A 14,038-nucleotide genomic window follows, 5' to 3' on the forward strand; every position below is an offset into this window, starting at 1 on the left:
TTTTGTTTTGTACTGAACTATAACCCCAGTGCTGGGAACAGGGTCGATTACCTATTAGGCACTTAATACATGTGTTAAGTGGATGAAAATAACCAGATATGTATGTGGGTTTACGTGTGTGCATATGTGGGTGTGTATATACACACACATATATATGATTCAAATGTCTTTTTGTCTGTACTTTAATTCTTTGCAAGAATATCTCTGAAAAGGCCTTGATTAAAAAGGAGGAGAATAATTAACTTATGAACACTTCAAGTGTTACCTTACATTCAGGTTAATTTCTCTGTTGAATTTTACTTGGCTAATCCTGTTTTGTTGAGCTCTCAATGTAGGGGGGAAGCACATTTTTTTTCAAGGGATGATTTTTTTCTTCCAAATCCTTGATCACCTCTGAATCAAATTAAGTGCTTTGTTCATAAACTGCTGAAAACCTGTTGCTTATGTTTTATCAGTTCCAGAATAATCCAAGAAAGAACACATAAAAATTTCAAAGTGGCAGAAACTGAGCTTCCTTTTCCCCATATTTTAGGATACAGTTTTCTTGGCCAAATGGAGAGAATCTGGGTGTCCCTCTGCTGACATAGGAAGTATGAATCTGATGCTACCTTCCACCACCCCAAACCCAGGACTCAGTGAACAGGGCCCATCCTTCCACCCTCACTGCAGCAGATACTACTACTTGGGTGATTTCATTTCGTGGTGCTGGTGGTCTTTAGGATATGATTGGGAGATGGGGTGACCCTCCAAATTGCATTTACCTGTTTATTTCTCAAGGGCTGAACCACTTCCCTAATGCACAGCTCGAGATCATTGAGGTAGTCTTTTTCCGTCTGTATCAGTTCCTTGATGATTTTCGAACGCTTTGCCATCATTCTCTGCATCCGATGCTCCTCCTGAGTTAGGGTCTCAGTGGCAGAAGTCCCGGCCTGTGGAGTCATCTTTTCTGTTAAATAAAAACATGTATGTACACGTGAGACATTCTGCTGCAGTTTCTTGTTCCATCATTACAAATGATCCGCTGTGGGACTGTTGTTAGCAGGGAGAAAGGCATAGTGCCTTCAGAGTATGTTCTTAGGAAGAAATGTGTGGTAGTTTGCCCTAAGATTGGAATCCCATGAAACTATGAGCAACAAGGGACGTGAGAATAGATCCTTCTAACAAGTTGGCTGAAAGACACTTGACTGTCATGGCTTGTCTTTAAAATATCCCATTGCTACTATATTAAGTTATAAACCTGGTCTTCAGGCCAGAGATAAAATGTATAAAAATCAGTTCAGAACCTCTTCTAGACACATTTGCTTTTAAATCAAGGGATGATTTTTAACTAGTAAATGGGACATTTTCCCATTTTGTCCCTATTGTTAGAAAGAATTGCCCCTCATTCTCAGTGAGTAATATGCAAACCTCAGTGAAATGGAAAGCAATTCATGTGAGTGAAATTTTTCTTTCAGTTCACAATCCAAACCCATGAGGAGTGTGGAAGTGGTGGAATGGGATTCATGTCAACTAGGATTTCTGATGGTGCATCTTCACTATCGTGCATATCTCGTTATTTCAAAATTCTTGAACTGCCAAATGGGAAATTTCAATTAAAGAAACCCCAGTGCCAAGGAGACACTGAGATAAATGGGAAGCTTCACATACAGCCAAGGTTTTATATAAAGTATAATGTGAGAAAGCTAAATGTCTTCAAAAATGAGCTTCCCACAGCAATGTAGAATTTTGGAAGTCACAAACTAGGTCACAGATGAAATCAGAGCAGTGATAGATAGTAGGGCAGTGTGCATGTGTGTGTAAATGAATTTTCTTCAAGCTTGAAGTCATCACAAATTCCGTGTTCATCCTAGTGTCTGCCGTCAAAGAAGTAATTTTATTTCCTTTAAAGTTAATATGATTCTAGTAACTGATATGTGAGACACCTTCAATGCTGACACCACCTCCAAAAAATGTAGAGCTTTACAAAAGGGCTTGTAAAGAGTCTGTAGGGGAAATGGTATACAGGTCACAGTGTATGGAAATGGAAATAAAAAGAGGATATTCTCTTGGCCAATTCCAGAAACAAGGACAGGACTGGAGAATCATTATAGTAGAGGGTTCAACGTAATGGCTCAACGTTTAAGAGATTGCTCCTAGAGTGTGAAGAGACACTTCAGAAGTAATGAGCACTCCTCACTACCTGGCCTGTTCATTCCAGGATTTCAGGCAGAGGCTCAATAATCACACATCTGTGGAGGATGCTGTGAAGGTATTTCCAGTGTTTGTTTGGAAGGTGCCCTAGACTGGTCTTTAAGCAATCCTGACTTGCAGGTGAATATGCTTCCAGACCATTTGCCCAGTAACTATTCTTCCCTCATCAGAAAAGAAGATGGACTTAACAAATGGCATCTGAGCACACAGTTTTACAAGGCTGGGGACATTTGGTGCCAAAGAGGTCATCTCCATAAGTTCTATTAAGAAGAGAAAGTCTGTACAAGGAGAGAGAAGGAATGCATGAGGTGGTCTTCAGCTTTCATAGCTTGAGTGATGTTATGAGAATTTTTGGATGCTTGCTAATATTTTTATTGGAAAGTAGAAGGAGCCTGCCTCTTAGCACCCCACATTTGAAAGGAAAAGTTACAGTGAGGCATCATTACTATGAATTATTTTGTATATAAAAGAGGAAGGCAGGTCACTGATGAGGACAGATGCAGTGAGCAGATTGTATACACAACTTGACCTTTGTGAGCCTCCTTGACAGGGCAGAGGGGGGTGTGGTGGGGCTTCTTTTCTCCTGGGTTATATGAATAAACTCATAGAAAGAAACTTCCCTAGTAGAGAGCTGACAAACTGTTTCGGATAGTATTCAGTTCTTACCCAATTCCTTGAAAATAAAAGGGAACCTGTTGAAAGACTGTTCTGATAATCTGCTCTTCTAAGTTCCAAACTTTTTGTGCATAATATAAATCATCTATCAACTATTTGGGGGTCTAGCAAGGAGAAAGGAGTCTTTCCTAAGCATGAGCAAAGAAATATCCCTAAATACATTCTCAGGTTCCCTTTAGTTCTGAATTCCAGGACTCAATTACTATGTCAATTCAACTTATTTCACAGCAGTTCCAGTTGCTGCATTTTGAATGTCCAACATCAGATTTATTAATTAAAAACTGCCTAGATATTGTAGGACAGCTCTACAACATGTTCAGAACCAAGTTAGGGGGTCATGGTGGTTGAAATAAAATATCGGTCAAGATATTCATCTTCAGAAACTTCTCCCTTCAAGTATAAAACCTTCTCAGAGAATTTGAAGTTGAGCAATCTCATGAGATACCTTTGTTTGCTCTTTTGACTCAAGTTTACTGCAGGAACAAAGAAAGGCCTGGCTTGCATCATTTCATGGTCCGATCTCTATTTGCCTTTCTGAAACCAACAAACTATACAATGCACTGTGGACACAAGTTTTATTTTTATAAGATCATTCCCCACCTTTAAAACTTGCATCTTTTAGTTATACTATGTTTTTACATATAAAACTATTTGTAATACATGACTATTACCAGCATAGATCACCCAAAGAGCAGTCAGCTATAATAACCTTTTCTTTCTCTATACAGCAACAGAGGAGTTAAGCATTTACGAAAGAAGGAAAAACAGACCTTTAGAAATGAATATTTTCTAGCAGTTAGCATAAACTACAAAACTTATGTCAAAATTAAAGTGAGATAGGCCAAAAGGCTATGTAGATGGTTTTAATCAAAGTATGCCTCTGTGGGGGCGCCTGGGTGGCTCAGTTAAGCATCTGCCTTCAGTTCAGGTCCTGATCCCAGGGTCCTGGGATGGAACCCCAAGTCAAGCTCCTTGCTCAGTGGGAAGTCTGCTTCTCCCTCTCCCTCTGCCCTCCCAATCTTGCTCACTCTCCCTTTCTCTCTGTCAAATAAAATCCAAAAAAAAAAAAAAAAAAAAGCCACTGTGTATGCAAACATTTGCATGTAAATGGCATGCCTTTCCTACCCTCTATTTCTTTCACCTTCAAGCTTCAGTTTTCCAGCAGTGATCATCAATTTTCATTATTCTAGCAACAGATTTCATTGGGAACTTATGTGGAAATTCCTGGCCAAGGAAGTTTATATAAAAGGGGGTGGCTGCATTTTGGGGGAAGAATAATCAGACTTAGGATCAGCTCTGCCAATCTTAGCAGTAAGAACATGGTGGACAAGTTAGTTATCCCTATGGAGACTCAGTTTCCTCATCTGTAAAATAGGAATGAAAATCATTATAGCGTCATCAAGAAGACTGAATCAAATGAGCCATGTAGAAGCTCCTTGGGATCTTCGAAACAACCTAAGTATTTGTTATGTCTATAGACATTGGAATGCTAGGCTTCATTTCTCTGTACTCTCAAACTGTTCCACCACCTCAGGCAAACAATTATCCCATTTTAAAGTCATCAACTTGTCAAGAAAACCGCATGATTCTGAAGTATGGGGACAGCCATGTTCAGATGAGAAAGGAAAAAGAGATAAAATAGGGGTGCTGCTGTCCAGGCAAAGTAAGACACAGGCTGGGGTTTGGCATCCTGAGTAACTTCTCTGTGTTGGATGTATGTATGGAGAAAACCTTGGTTTTTAGGAAGATGAAAAGGCACCCAAAGGTAAGAATATAGTTGGGGAGGTCTGAAGACAGTGACAGCCCAGGTTTCGCTTAGAGTTCACGTACGCTCCTTCTGCTTTGTTGCCATCGCTATTGTTACTACTGCTTTGGGGTGGATTTTATTTTTTTTTATTTCTGTAAAGAGGGGGGGAGGGAGGGGGGAGTTTTATTTGAGACTTTATTTGAGAGAGGGAGGGAGTACCTGTAGTGAGGAGGGGCAGAGGGAGAAGCAGACTCCTCAATGAACAGCCCATTGTGGGGCTGGATCCCAGGACCCTGAGATCATGACCTGAGCTGAAGGCAGATGCTTAACTGACTGCGTCACCCAGGCACCCCTTTGGGGTGGATTTTAAAGAGAGATAATTGATTTATTTTTTTCCCTGTATGATAAAATTATACATATTGTAGGGATTAAATTCCCAGACTGTGCACTAGACTTTCAGGGTTTTTTTTAAAAGATTTTATTTATTTGTTCATGAGACATACACAGAGAGAGGCAAAGACATAGGCAGAGGGACAAGCAGGCTCTCTCTGTAGGACTAACGTGGAACTTGATCCCAGGACCCAGGGATCACGACCTAAGCTAAATGCAGATGCTCAACCACTGAGGCACCCAGGTGACCCTATACTTTCAGGGTTTCAAATGAACCTCTAACATTATCAGATCTGTGGCCTTAGACAAGTTATTTAACTCTTTTTGTGTTCTGCCTTATCTGTAAATTAAGGGTAACATTAATAAAATCTTATAAAGTGATTATGAAGATAAAATGAGTTAATGTTTGCTAAATACAGTGGTGCTTGGCAATATCTAATATAGTAGATATTGTGTATATGTTCGTTATAATTATTAGATGCAACTGTTATTTATTACCTATAATATAATTTTCACCGTATCATTAGTTGTATTTCTGTTTAGGGGATAATTCTTCTCAAATATTTCCACGTACATACAAACATACATAGTTTTTTTTTTTTTTTGGTTTTTGTTTTGTAATAATGGACTCATGTGCATATTCTTCTGAAATTGCTTTTTCAACTTTAACAGTATTCAGTGGCTATCTTTTCTTCAGTATATATATATATATGTATATATATACATATACATATATCTTTATTCTTTATAATAGCAGAATACTTGTCAGGCACTGTCACTTGCCTGCCCAATATCCAATCTCCTGTTTGTCTTTTATAAATTGAGTGCTGAACAGATAAAAATTCTTATTTTTTAGATTCGTTTTCAATCTATTGTTGACTTACGGTCAATGAAATATAAGCAAAAATCTCTGAGAAGGGCTCTCAGGACTTGGGACAAGGAATACTTGCCTGGAATACCTTTTCTTTTTTCTTTTTTTTTTAAATTAATTTTTATTGGTGTTCAATTTACCAACATACAGAAAAACACCCAGTGCTCATCCGTCAAGTGTCCGCCTCAGTGCCCGTCACCCATTCCCCTCCACCCCCCGCCCTCCTCCCCATCCACCACCCCTAGTTCGTTTCCCAGAGTTAGGAGTCTTTATGTTCTGTCTCCCTTCCTAATATTTCCCAACATTTCTTTTCCCATCCTTTATATGGAATACCTTTTCTTTCTTCCTGTACATCTCATGATTCTTGCCTTCTTTTTCCAGTCTGGAATGTGGATGTAAGTCCTGCAGTAGCTATGCTGGCATCATGGTGTGATCGCCATGGGGATTAAGACCTACGTATAAAGGATGGCAGCATGGAAAGATATAGAGTCTTCTAACTGCTAGACTTTTTGCCTGAGATACATAAATTTCTATGTGTTAAGCCACATTTTGCTATTGCTTTAAGAAAAATACCTTCTTATCTGATAGAGATTTTGGTGTCTGGAAGTATAAGTGCTATAAGTAACATAACCTAAAATATGAAACCCAGATTAGTAGGGGAGGAAGGATATTAGGAAGACATTTTGCAGTCTGGGGAGTGGGTAACCATCACTATTCAATAGCAAAATATTTGTCAAATCTATATCTCTGCATACCAAGACATATAATTAGGGGAAGTGGTAAAAAAATTAAAAATATTAGCATGCACTGATTTTTTCTTGCTGCTTTCAGCACAATCATACAAATGAGATTTGAACTCAACCACAGCTAGTTAATCTACAAGGTGAGATAGAAGAAAAAGAAAAGCTAAAAAAAGATATTCTGCTAGTGATTTATAATCTAAATAGACTGAGTGCCAATTGCACTGAAAATGTCAACTGCTTCCATCCTCAAAGTGAAGTCCAAGAGAAGCCCAAGAGATAGCTTTAGCAGGTGATGAGACTGGTGCCTTCCTCTTCTTCAGAGTTCTTTGCCATTCCAGAGAGGGAGAACACACCAGCACAGATAAAGTTGTGGGTGCTACCTGAAAGACTACTCGTGGCCATTAGGATAAGGGCATTCTACTAGTGCCAAATCCTGCCTACTTGAGCCCCAGCCGTTAGTCTGACTTGTGGATCTCTGCAAATCTCCTGTTGTACTTCTGCTTGAAGAGACTTCTGGGCTTTGGAAAACATCTCTGGACATTAGTGGTACTGACTTACCTTTATGCTATTAATAGGCTTTTTCTTGGTTTCTATAATCTAGATTCTTGCCCACTGTAGTAGGCAAAATAATGGTCCCCTGAGGGAGGTCCACATTCTAATCCTCAGAACCTTTAACTGGAAAGTTACCTTCCATGGCAAAGGGAAATTTGGATATGATTAAGGTTACAGACTCTGAGATGGAGAGATATCCTGAATTATCTATGTGGATAAATCCAGATCCATAAATAAATAAATAAATCCAATCACATTATTTCTAAAGAGCAGAAAAGCAAGCAGAAGAGAACACAAGAGAAGTTAAAGTGAGAGAGACCTTACCCACCATAGCTAGTTTTGAAGATGGAGGATGGGGGCTAAAAGCCAAGGAACATGGGTGGCCTCTGAAAGCTGAGGACAATCTTTGGCTGTCAGCCTTCAAGGAAATAGGTACCAATGAGCTGGAAGAGTAAGGAATGGATTTTCCTTTCAAACCTCTAGAAAGGAATACAACTGTATACACACCTTGATTTCAGCCTGTGAGGCTCTAAGCCACTTTCAACTCAGGCACTTGAGCTTTTGACTAAGGGAAACTGTGAGAGAATGCATTTGTGTTATTTTAAGTCATTAAATTTGTGGTGATTTGGCACAGCAACAACAGGAAATGAATATCCCCCATATACTAATCCCTAAAATATCACGTTCCCATGCTTAGACTGCTCTTTTTAAGAACGTTCAGCATGCTTGTAAGACCCCTCCACCTTTCAGGGATCCTCAGTAAATCTTCCTGAAATACTCGTTCAAGATTGCCTGTGCCATAGTAGCTTTGTGACTCAACACAAGGAGTTCATCACTTGGTGAGAATAACTGATAAGACCTGACCAAGGCTGCTTTCAAGAAGGGAGAGGTTATTGCTTGCAGCAAGCAAGATCACTGGGGATAGCTCCCAAAGTAGTGTCTCCGGGAACAGCAGGCTTAGCTTGGTGATATTGAGCTGTTCTCATTTTGTGGTTACCAGGAAGCTCTGAAAGCTCCTGTTTTCATCTTATGCCAGGAAATTCTGCAAGCTGCTGTTTCACCTTGCCATCTCCTGCTTCAGCTTTTTCAGGATGCTCTGCAAGTGTAACTGAATGAATAGGGTTAAAGCAATATTTCCAAAATTTTCCACTGCAGGAAAAATGGTTGCTACCCCTGCTGACAACTTAGGCTTTGCTAATAAAACAAGCATGGATTGCTTGTTGGACTTTTTCCTTCAATCTATTTCTTAGGCTTTGTTCAATGTTTTGGTTTCTAGTACAGGCCAGAAAAATCACACTTGGAAGATAGAGTTGGACAAAAGTTTTCAATGAGATAAATTTTAAAAACAAACCAGTGAAGAGAAGAAATAGATAGATGACTATGGAAGAAAGGACATGCCAGATATATTTCACAGACCATGAAAAAGGAATCCAAACTTGCTTGATGGAGATTCAGAGGCATTGGAAAAAGCAAGATAAAACATTTAAAGTTTCTTTTTAAATTAAATTTAAAAATTATCCTAAAGTATTTCCAATAAATGGACAAACCTTCAAAAATATGTAAGAAACCTCCCAAGGGCAGGAACAAACTTTAAGCATACTCCTTCAGGGAGGCTAAAACCTCCAAACCACCTGAACGCATCTATGGAAGTTGGTGAGGATTTGTATGTCTGTGGTAAGGAGGCAGGACAGGTGGAACTGGAATCTGGACAAGATCTTGAAGAGCACAGAGCCTAGTTAGAGAAACAGCATAAAGCCCAGAGCAGAAAGGAGACACACTTAGGAAAAGGTGAGCTAATATATATAATCCTCCAGAAGGGAGAGAACACAATAAAAATCATTTGTCTCAGCCTTGGTTCTGGGTAGTGATAGAAAAAAAAGCAGAATGGGTGAGATACCCCAATAACTTGGGGACATCGGTCAGCTCTCATCTGAATTTGGGGCTCGTGATCACTGAACATTTAACAAATAATTAAGAACCTATTATGAGCCTCAAAGCATCCTAGGGGCTGGGACACAGCAGTATAAAAAACATCAAAAAACAATCCCTTTCCTCATGGAGCTTAAATTTTAGTTTTTTAGTATACAGAGTTATTTAGTGTACTAAAAGTGGTATGGAGAAAAGTAAAGCAATGAGTTCTCTAGGAAGTGTTCAAAAAGTGTGTGTTTTTAAATAAAATGGTGGGGAAGTTCTCAAATTAAGGTGAGAGACGATTGTGCAGTATTTTGAACACGTAAACATCTTCCAAGTGTTGCAGGAAAGATAAAAGTATCGACAAAATTTAGATGCTTTTCAATTAAGAAAGTGTGTTAAAATTTGTAGGCCAACCATTAAAATCACAGAAATAGTGATTTTGCAGAACCCTCAGATACAAAAAAAGGTAATGAGAAAAAAAAAAAGCAATTCAGAAGAAGAAAAGAGAAAACAGAGAGGAACAAGTACAAGAGAGTAGAGCCAAATATATGAGTGAATCAAATGACCAGAATACCAAACTGGGTTTTAAAAAGCAAGTGGCTATGTGTTGTTTACAAGAGAGAGAAAATAAACACAAAGAGGGTTTGAAAGTAAAAAGTAAAAAAAGTTACTGAGCCAATACTAATTAGAAGAAAGATAGTGAACTGTTTTTATATCTGACAAACTTGAAGACAAAAGTAAAAAGTGAGCACTCTATAACAATGATTTGTTCTTCCTGACATGAACATTTTAATTTTGTGTGTACTGAATAACATGGTTTCAAAGTGTGATGAAAAAAGTAAAAGAGTTACAAGAACAATTTGACAAATCATCTGTAGTAATGGTTTTATAAACACATTTCAGTAACAGATCAGTTAGGGTAGAAAAAACATGTGTACTCAATAATTTGAGATTTCACATTCTCTTGAAGGATAAGCACAATCTTCATGAAAATACAACATATTCTAGGCCATAAATTTCAAAGACTCAGTACTTAAGAGCCACGACCACAATAAAGCGATTAAGTTAGAAATCAATAACAACAACAAAAATTTAAGTCCTATTTGTTTTGGAATTAAATAAAAAACTGATAGGCCATAGAAGAAATCATAAAAACAAATAGAAGATACTGAATTCAAAAGATAAGAAAACTATTACATGCATGTGTAATGTAGCTAAAGCATTGCTTACAGAAAATGTGTAGCCTGAAATTCATGTATAAGAAAAGAAGCAAGATTGAAAATTAATGACATAACAATCTAAATAAGAAATTAAACGAGGAGAGTCGCCTGGGTGGCTCGGTGGATGAGCGTCTGCCTTTGGCTAAGATCTTGATCCCCAGATCCTGGGATTGAGTCCCACATCGGGCTCCCTGCAAGGAGCCTGCTTCTCCCCATGCCTGTGTCTCTGCCTCTCTCTTTCTCTCATGAATAAATAAATAAAATCTAAAAAAAAAAAAAATGGGGGTGGGGAGAATACAGTACAGCAAAAGAAAATACAAGAAAGAAAATTAAGAACAAAACAATGAAATTGAGTAGAACTTCAACCTAGGTCTTGTATAATTCCCACAGATATTTTACAGGGAATATGAGATCACATGCAAAAAAGTCCTAAAACACAGAAGGAAACAAGATGCCATGAGTCAAATAAGGAAAGAAAACAGCACAGTTATACCCACAAAGCTTAAGATATTGGAATTATTAGAGATGTATTTTTTAAAGTGTATTTAATAGATCTAAAGAAACAAAAGGTGGTTTGAGGTTATAAGCAAGAAACAGGAAATTATAAAAATGACCAAGTAGATTTGAAAAGAATGAAATATGACTTTGAAAATTAAAATTCGTAATGAAAGTTTTAAAACTGAGTGGAATAAAAACCTCAATAAAGGGGTAAAATCGTAAATTATACAAAGCAGAATTAATGAATCAAGCCAAAGATGTTACAGGGAATCTAACAAAGAGAGGTGATGTGATGTCCAAATGCAACACAGCATAGGAGACACTGAGAATTGAACGAGAGCATCTAATAAATGCTTAATTGGAGTTTCACAAGGTATAAGAGAGAATGTAAGGGAGAGCAAGAAGTGAAGTACTAATTGCTGAGGACTTTTCAGACTTTTTGAGAGACATTAATCCTCGGAATCAGAAATTATAATGAATTCCAAACGCGATAGAAAAAATTAGAAAATCACACCTAGACATAGTGTTTGAAACTTCAATATGATGAGAATGAGTAGATCTTAAGAACAGGCAGTAAAAAATGACAAATCACCTAAAAAGGGGGCAACGATTAGACTCATGGCTGCCTTCACAACAGCAATGGCAGAGCCAGAAGACAGTAGAATAATACCTTCAAAGGGCTGAGAGAAAAAAACTGACATACCCTACAACTGTATGTCTGGCAAACGTTTCCCAAAAATCATGGTAAAATTAACATATTTTAGAAAAACAAGGTCTTAGTTTGCCACCAAAATATCCTCATTAAAAATAATTCCAAAAGATATACCTTGCTCAGAGAGGAAATGGTCCCAAATGGAAGATTGAAGTGCAGAAAAGAATAGGATGGAAATGAAGAGGGAAACATGCATCATATGGAAGGTTAATCTAGGAAGGACACTCAAACTGGTGGAGAGAAATAAACAACTAAAAAAGTATAACCCATGAAACCGACGAAATTTTCTAGTCCTGGAATATTAAATTGCCTTTCACACTATATGGGAAACACAGAAAGAGGAGCATACCTAAACCTACTCTAGTGAAATTCCTAAATTCCAAAGATAAAAAACTCTTACAAGCTTCTTGAATGAACACATTAGGAACAGACTAGGACTTGAATTAGATTTCTTATGTGAAACATTAGATGCTGGTAGACATGGTAATAATGTGTGAAGAATTCTGAGAGAAAAAAGACTTTGATCTTGGCCCCCTTGTTATTTCTATTCAGGACAAAAGACCATTGGTTTCGAGTATAGGAGAATTTGGGAAGCAGCCACGCCTGTAATCTCTCTGAAAATGTTACCTCAGTAAGAATTCCAGTGAAATAAAAATAGGATCCAAACATCTCAGGATAGCGGAAGACAAGATACAAAAGAAGCAGTCGTAGAGACTTCCTCTTCTCCTAACTCCTGATGAAAACATTCAACATATGAAAAGATTTTGCTTGAAAGTTGAGAAATCTCAGTGCTTTGAGGCTAAGAGCTCTCTGGAAGAGCAGGGATGGGCAAAAAAGCAAGGGCTTGGAGGAGCTTAGCGCAAAGATCAGCTCTTCCTCCTGCTGTCCAAGAGGGTCTGATGTAACTCAAGGGCGAGAGATGAAGGTGAATAATTAGAGCTGGTATTTTACTGAGGCAGAACAAATGCAAGAATAAAAGAGCTTCAGTAAGTAGGAATGTAATGAAACAGTACGGCACATGCAGGTAGAACAGACATACACGAGGCCTTCTGAGTATCAAAAATGTTCCCCCAAATCTAAGATTTATTATAGTAATCAGAAAAAAAAAGAAAGGAAAAAAGTTTCAATGTCAGAAGCAAGTCATGTTTCAAAATTCACAACGCTTTTGATTTGGGTTTGGAATGCAAGGCAACTCTTAAAAAAAGACTTTCTTTCTTAAAAAAAAAAGAAAAGAAAAGAAAAGGAGGCCTTATGGGAGTTTTAAAAATCACATAGAAAGGAAAGCTTATAAAAATGAGGAGTTGAAGTATAAATAGAGTAAATAGCATAACTGAATACATCTTTGTTCCAAATATGATCCTGGTGATGGAATGACCTTCATAGTTAATTATATCCTTGTATCTCACAGGCTGTTGGGCTATATATCATGTGCGGCACACATGACTAATGTACTTTAGCTGGGCTTCTTCTATCATGCATCACATGTACGCAGCATCAAATTTCCTGGCAAAAATGTTATTTCAAGGTAATGTGTATAATAAAAATGTTCTCTTGGTATCACAACAATATTATTTCTCCTCTGACAGTATTGTTAGAATATCTACATTGATTAATACTTACCTGCCAATTCAAATAGGAACATATGTTGTGGATAAAAATAGTCAAGCGTACCCTCTCAGTCTTACAAAATATAAAGACTAAAGTGACTTCTTGGTGGAATTAACATAAAATACCAAAAATATGACAAGCAGGAGTCGATCTTAAGACTGTGGTTTTTATCTTAATGATTTTAATAATAATGTTTTCCTCTTACAGAAGGATATATTTTTCTCCTGTTTTTATTGAAGCAAAATATACATAACACAAAACTCACCATGTTAGCCATTTTTAAGAGTTCAGTTCAGCAGCATTAGGTACATTCACATTGGCATGCAACCATCATCGTTATCCATCTCCAAAACTTTCTCATCTTCCCAAACTAAAACTACATGCTCATTAACACCAACTCCCCATTTCCTCCTCTCTCCAGTCTCTGGCAACCACCATTCTACTTTTTGTCTCTATGAATTTGGCTGCTCTCGGTCCCTTATGTAAGTGGGTTACTTCACTTAGCATAATTTCAAGGTTTTCAAGGTTCATCCACGTTATAGCACATGTCAGGATTTTCTTCCTTTTTAAGGTTGAATAATGTTCCATTATATGTATATACCATGTTTTGTTTATACAAGCATATATCCTTAAAAATCATTTTTGATGTTAAAGCATTTAACAATATTACTGCAGTTATCATATATTGTAATAGCCTAACATAGGGGCACCCATTATCAAGTACCTATTGTGTATCCATTCACCAAAATATAAATTTATCTATAATCTTCATCGCAACACTAAAAATGGGACAGTACCCTAATTTTAGAGAGAATACATTGAACACGGCAAATGTAAGTAAAATTCATCGAGTGACTCACAGACTGTACGGGAGTGCTGGGATCTGAACCAGAAGTGCTTAGCTCTGAAGCCTGGGGC

The 14,038-nt window shown here is 37.6% G+C and overlaps 1 protein-coding gene across 1 annotated transcript in view; it reads right to left on the reverse strand.

The window, feature by feature from the left end:
• Positions 1-14,038, reverse strand: part of ARHGEF38 (Rho guanine nucleotide exchange factor 38) — a 123,018-nt gene that overhangs the window by 89,234 nt on the left and 19,746 nt on the right. The window contains exon 2 of the mRNA XM_026017600.2: positions 762-946. Coding sequence (XP_025873385.2) covers positions 762-946 — 185 coding nt within the window. The remainder of the gene's footprint in view (positions 1-761; positions 947-14,038) is intronic.

This window comes from Vulpes vulpes, chromosome 4 (genome assembly GCF_048418805.1).
Source record: "Vulpes vulpes isolate BD-2025 chromosome 4, VulVul3, whole genome shotgun sequence".
Lineage (NCBI taxonomy): Eukaryota > Metazoa > Chordata > Mammalia > Carnivora > Canidae > Vulpes > Vulpes vulpes.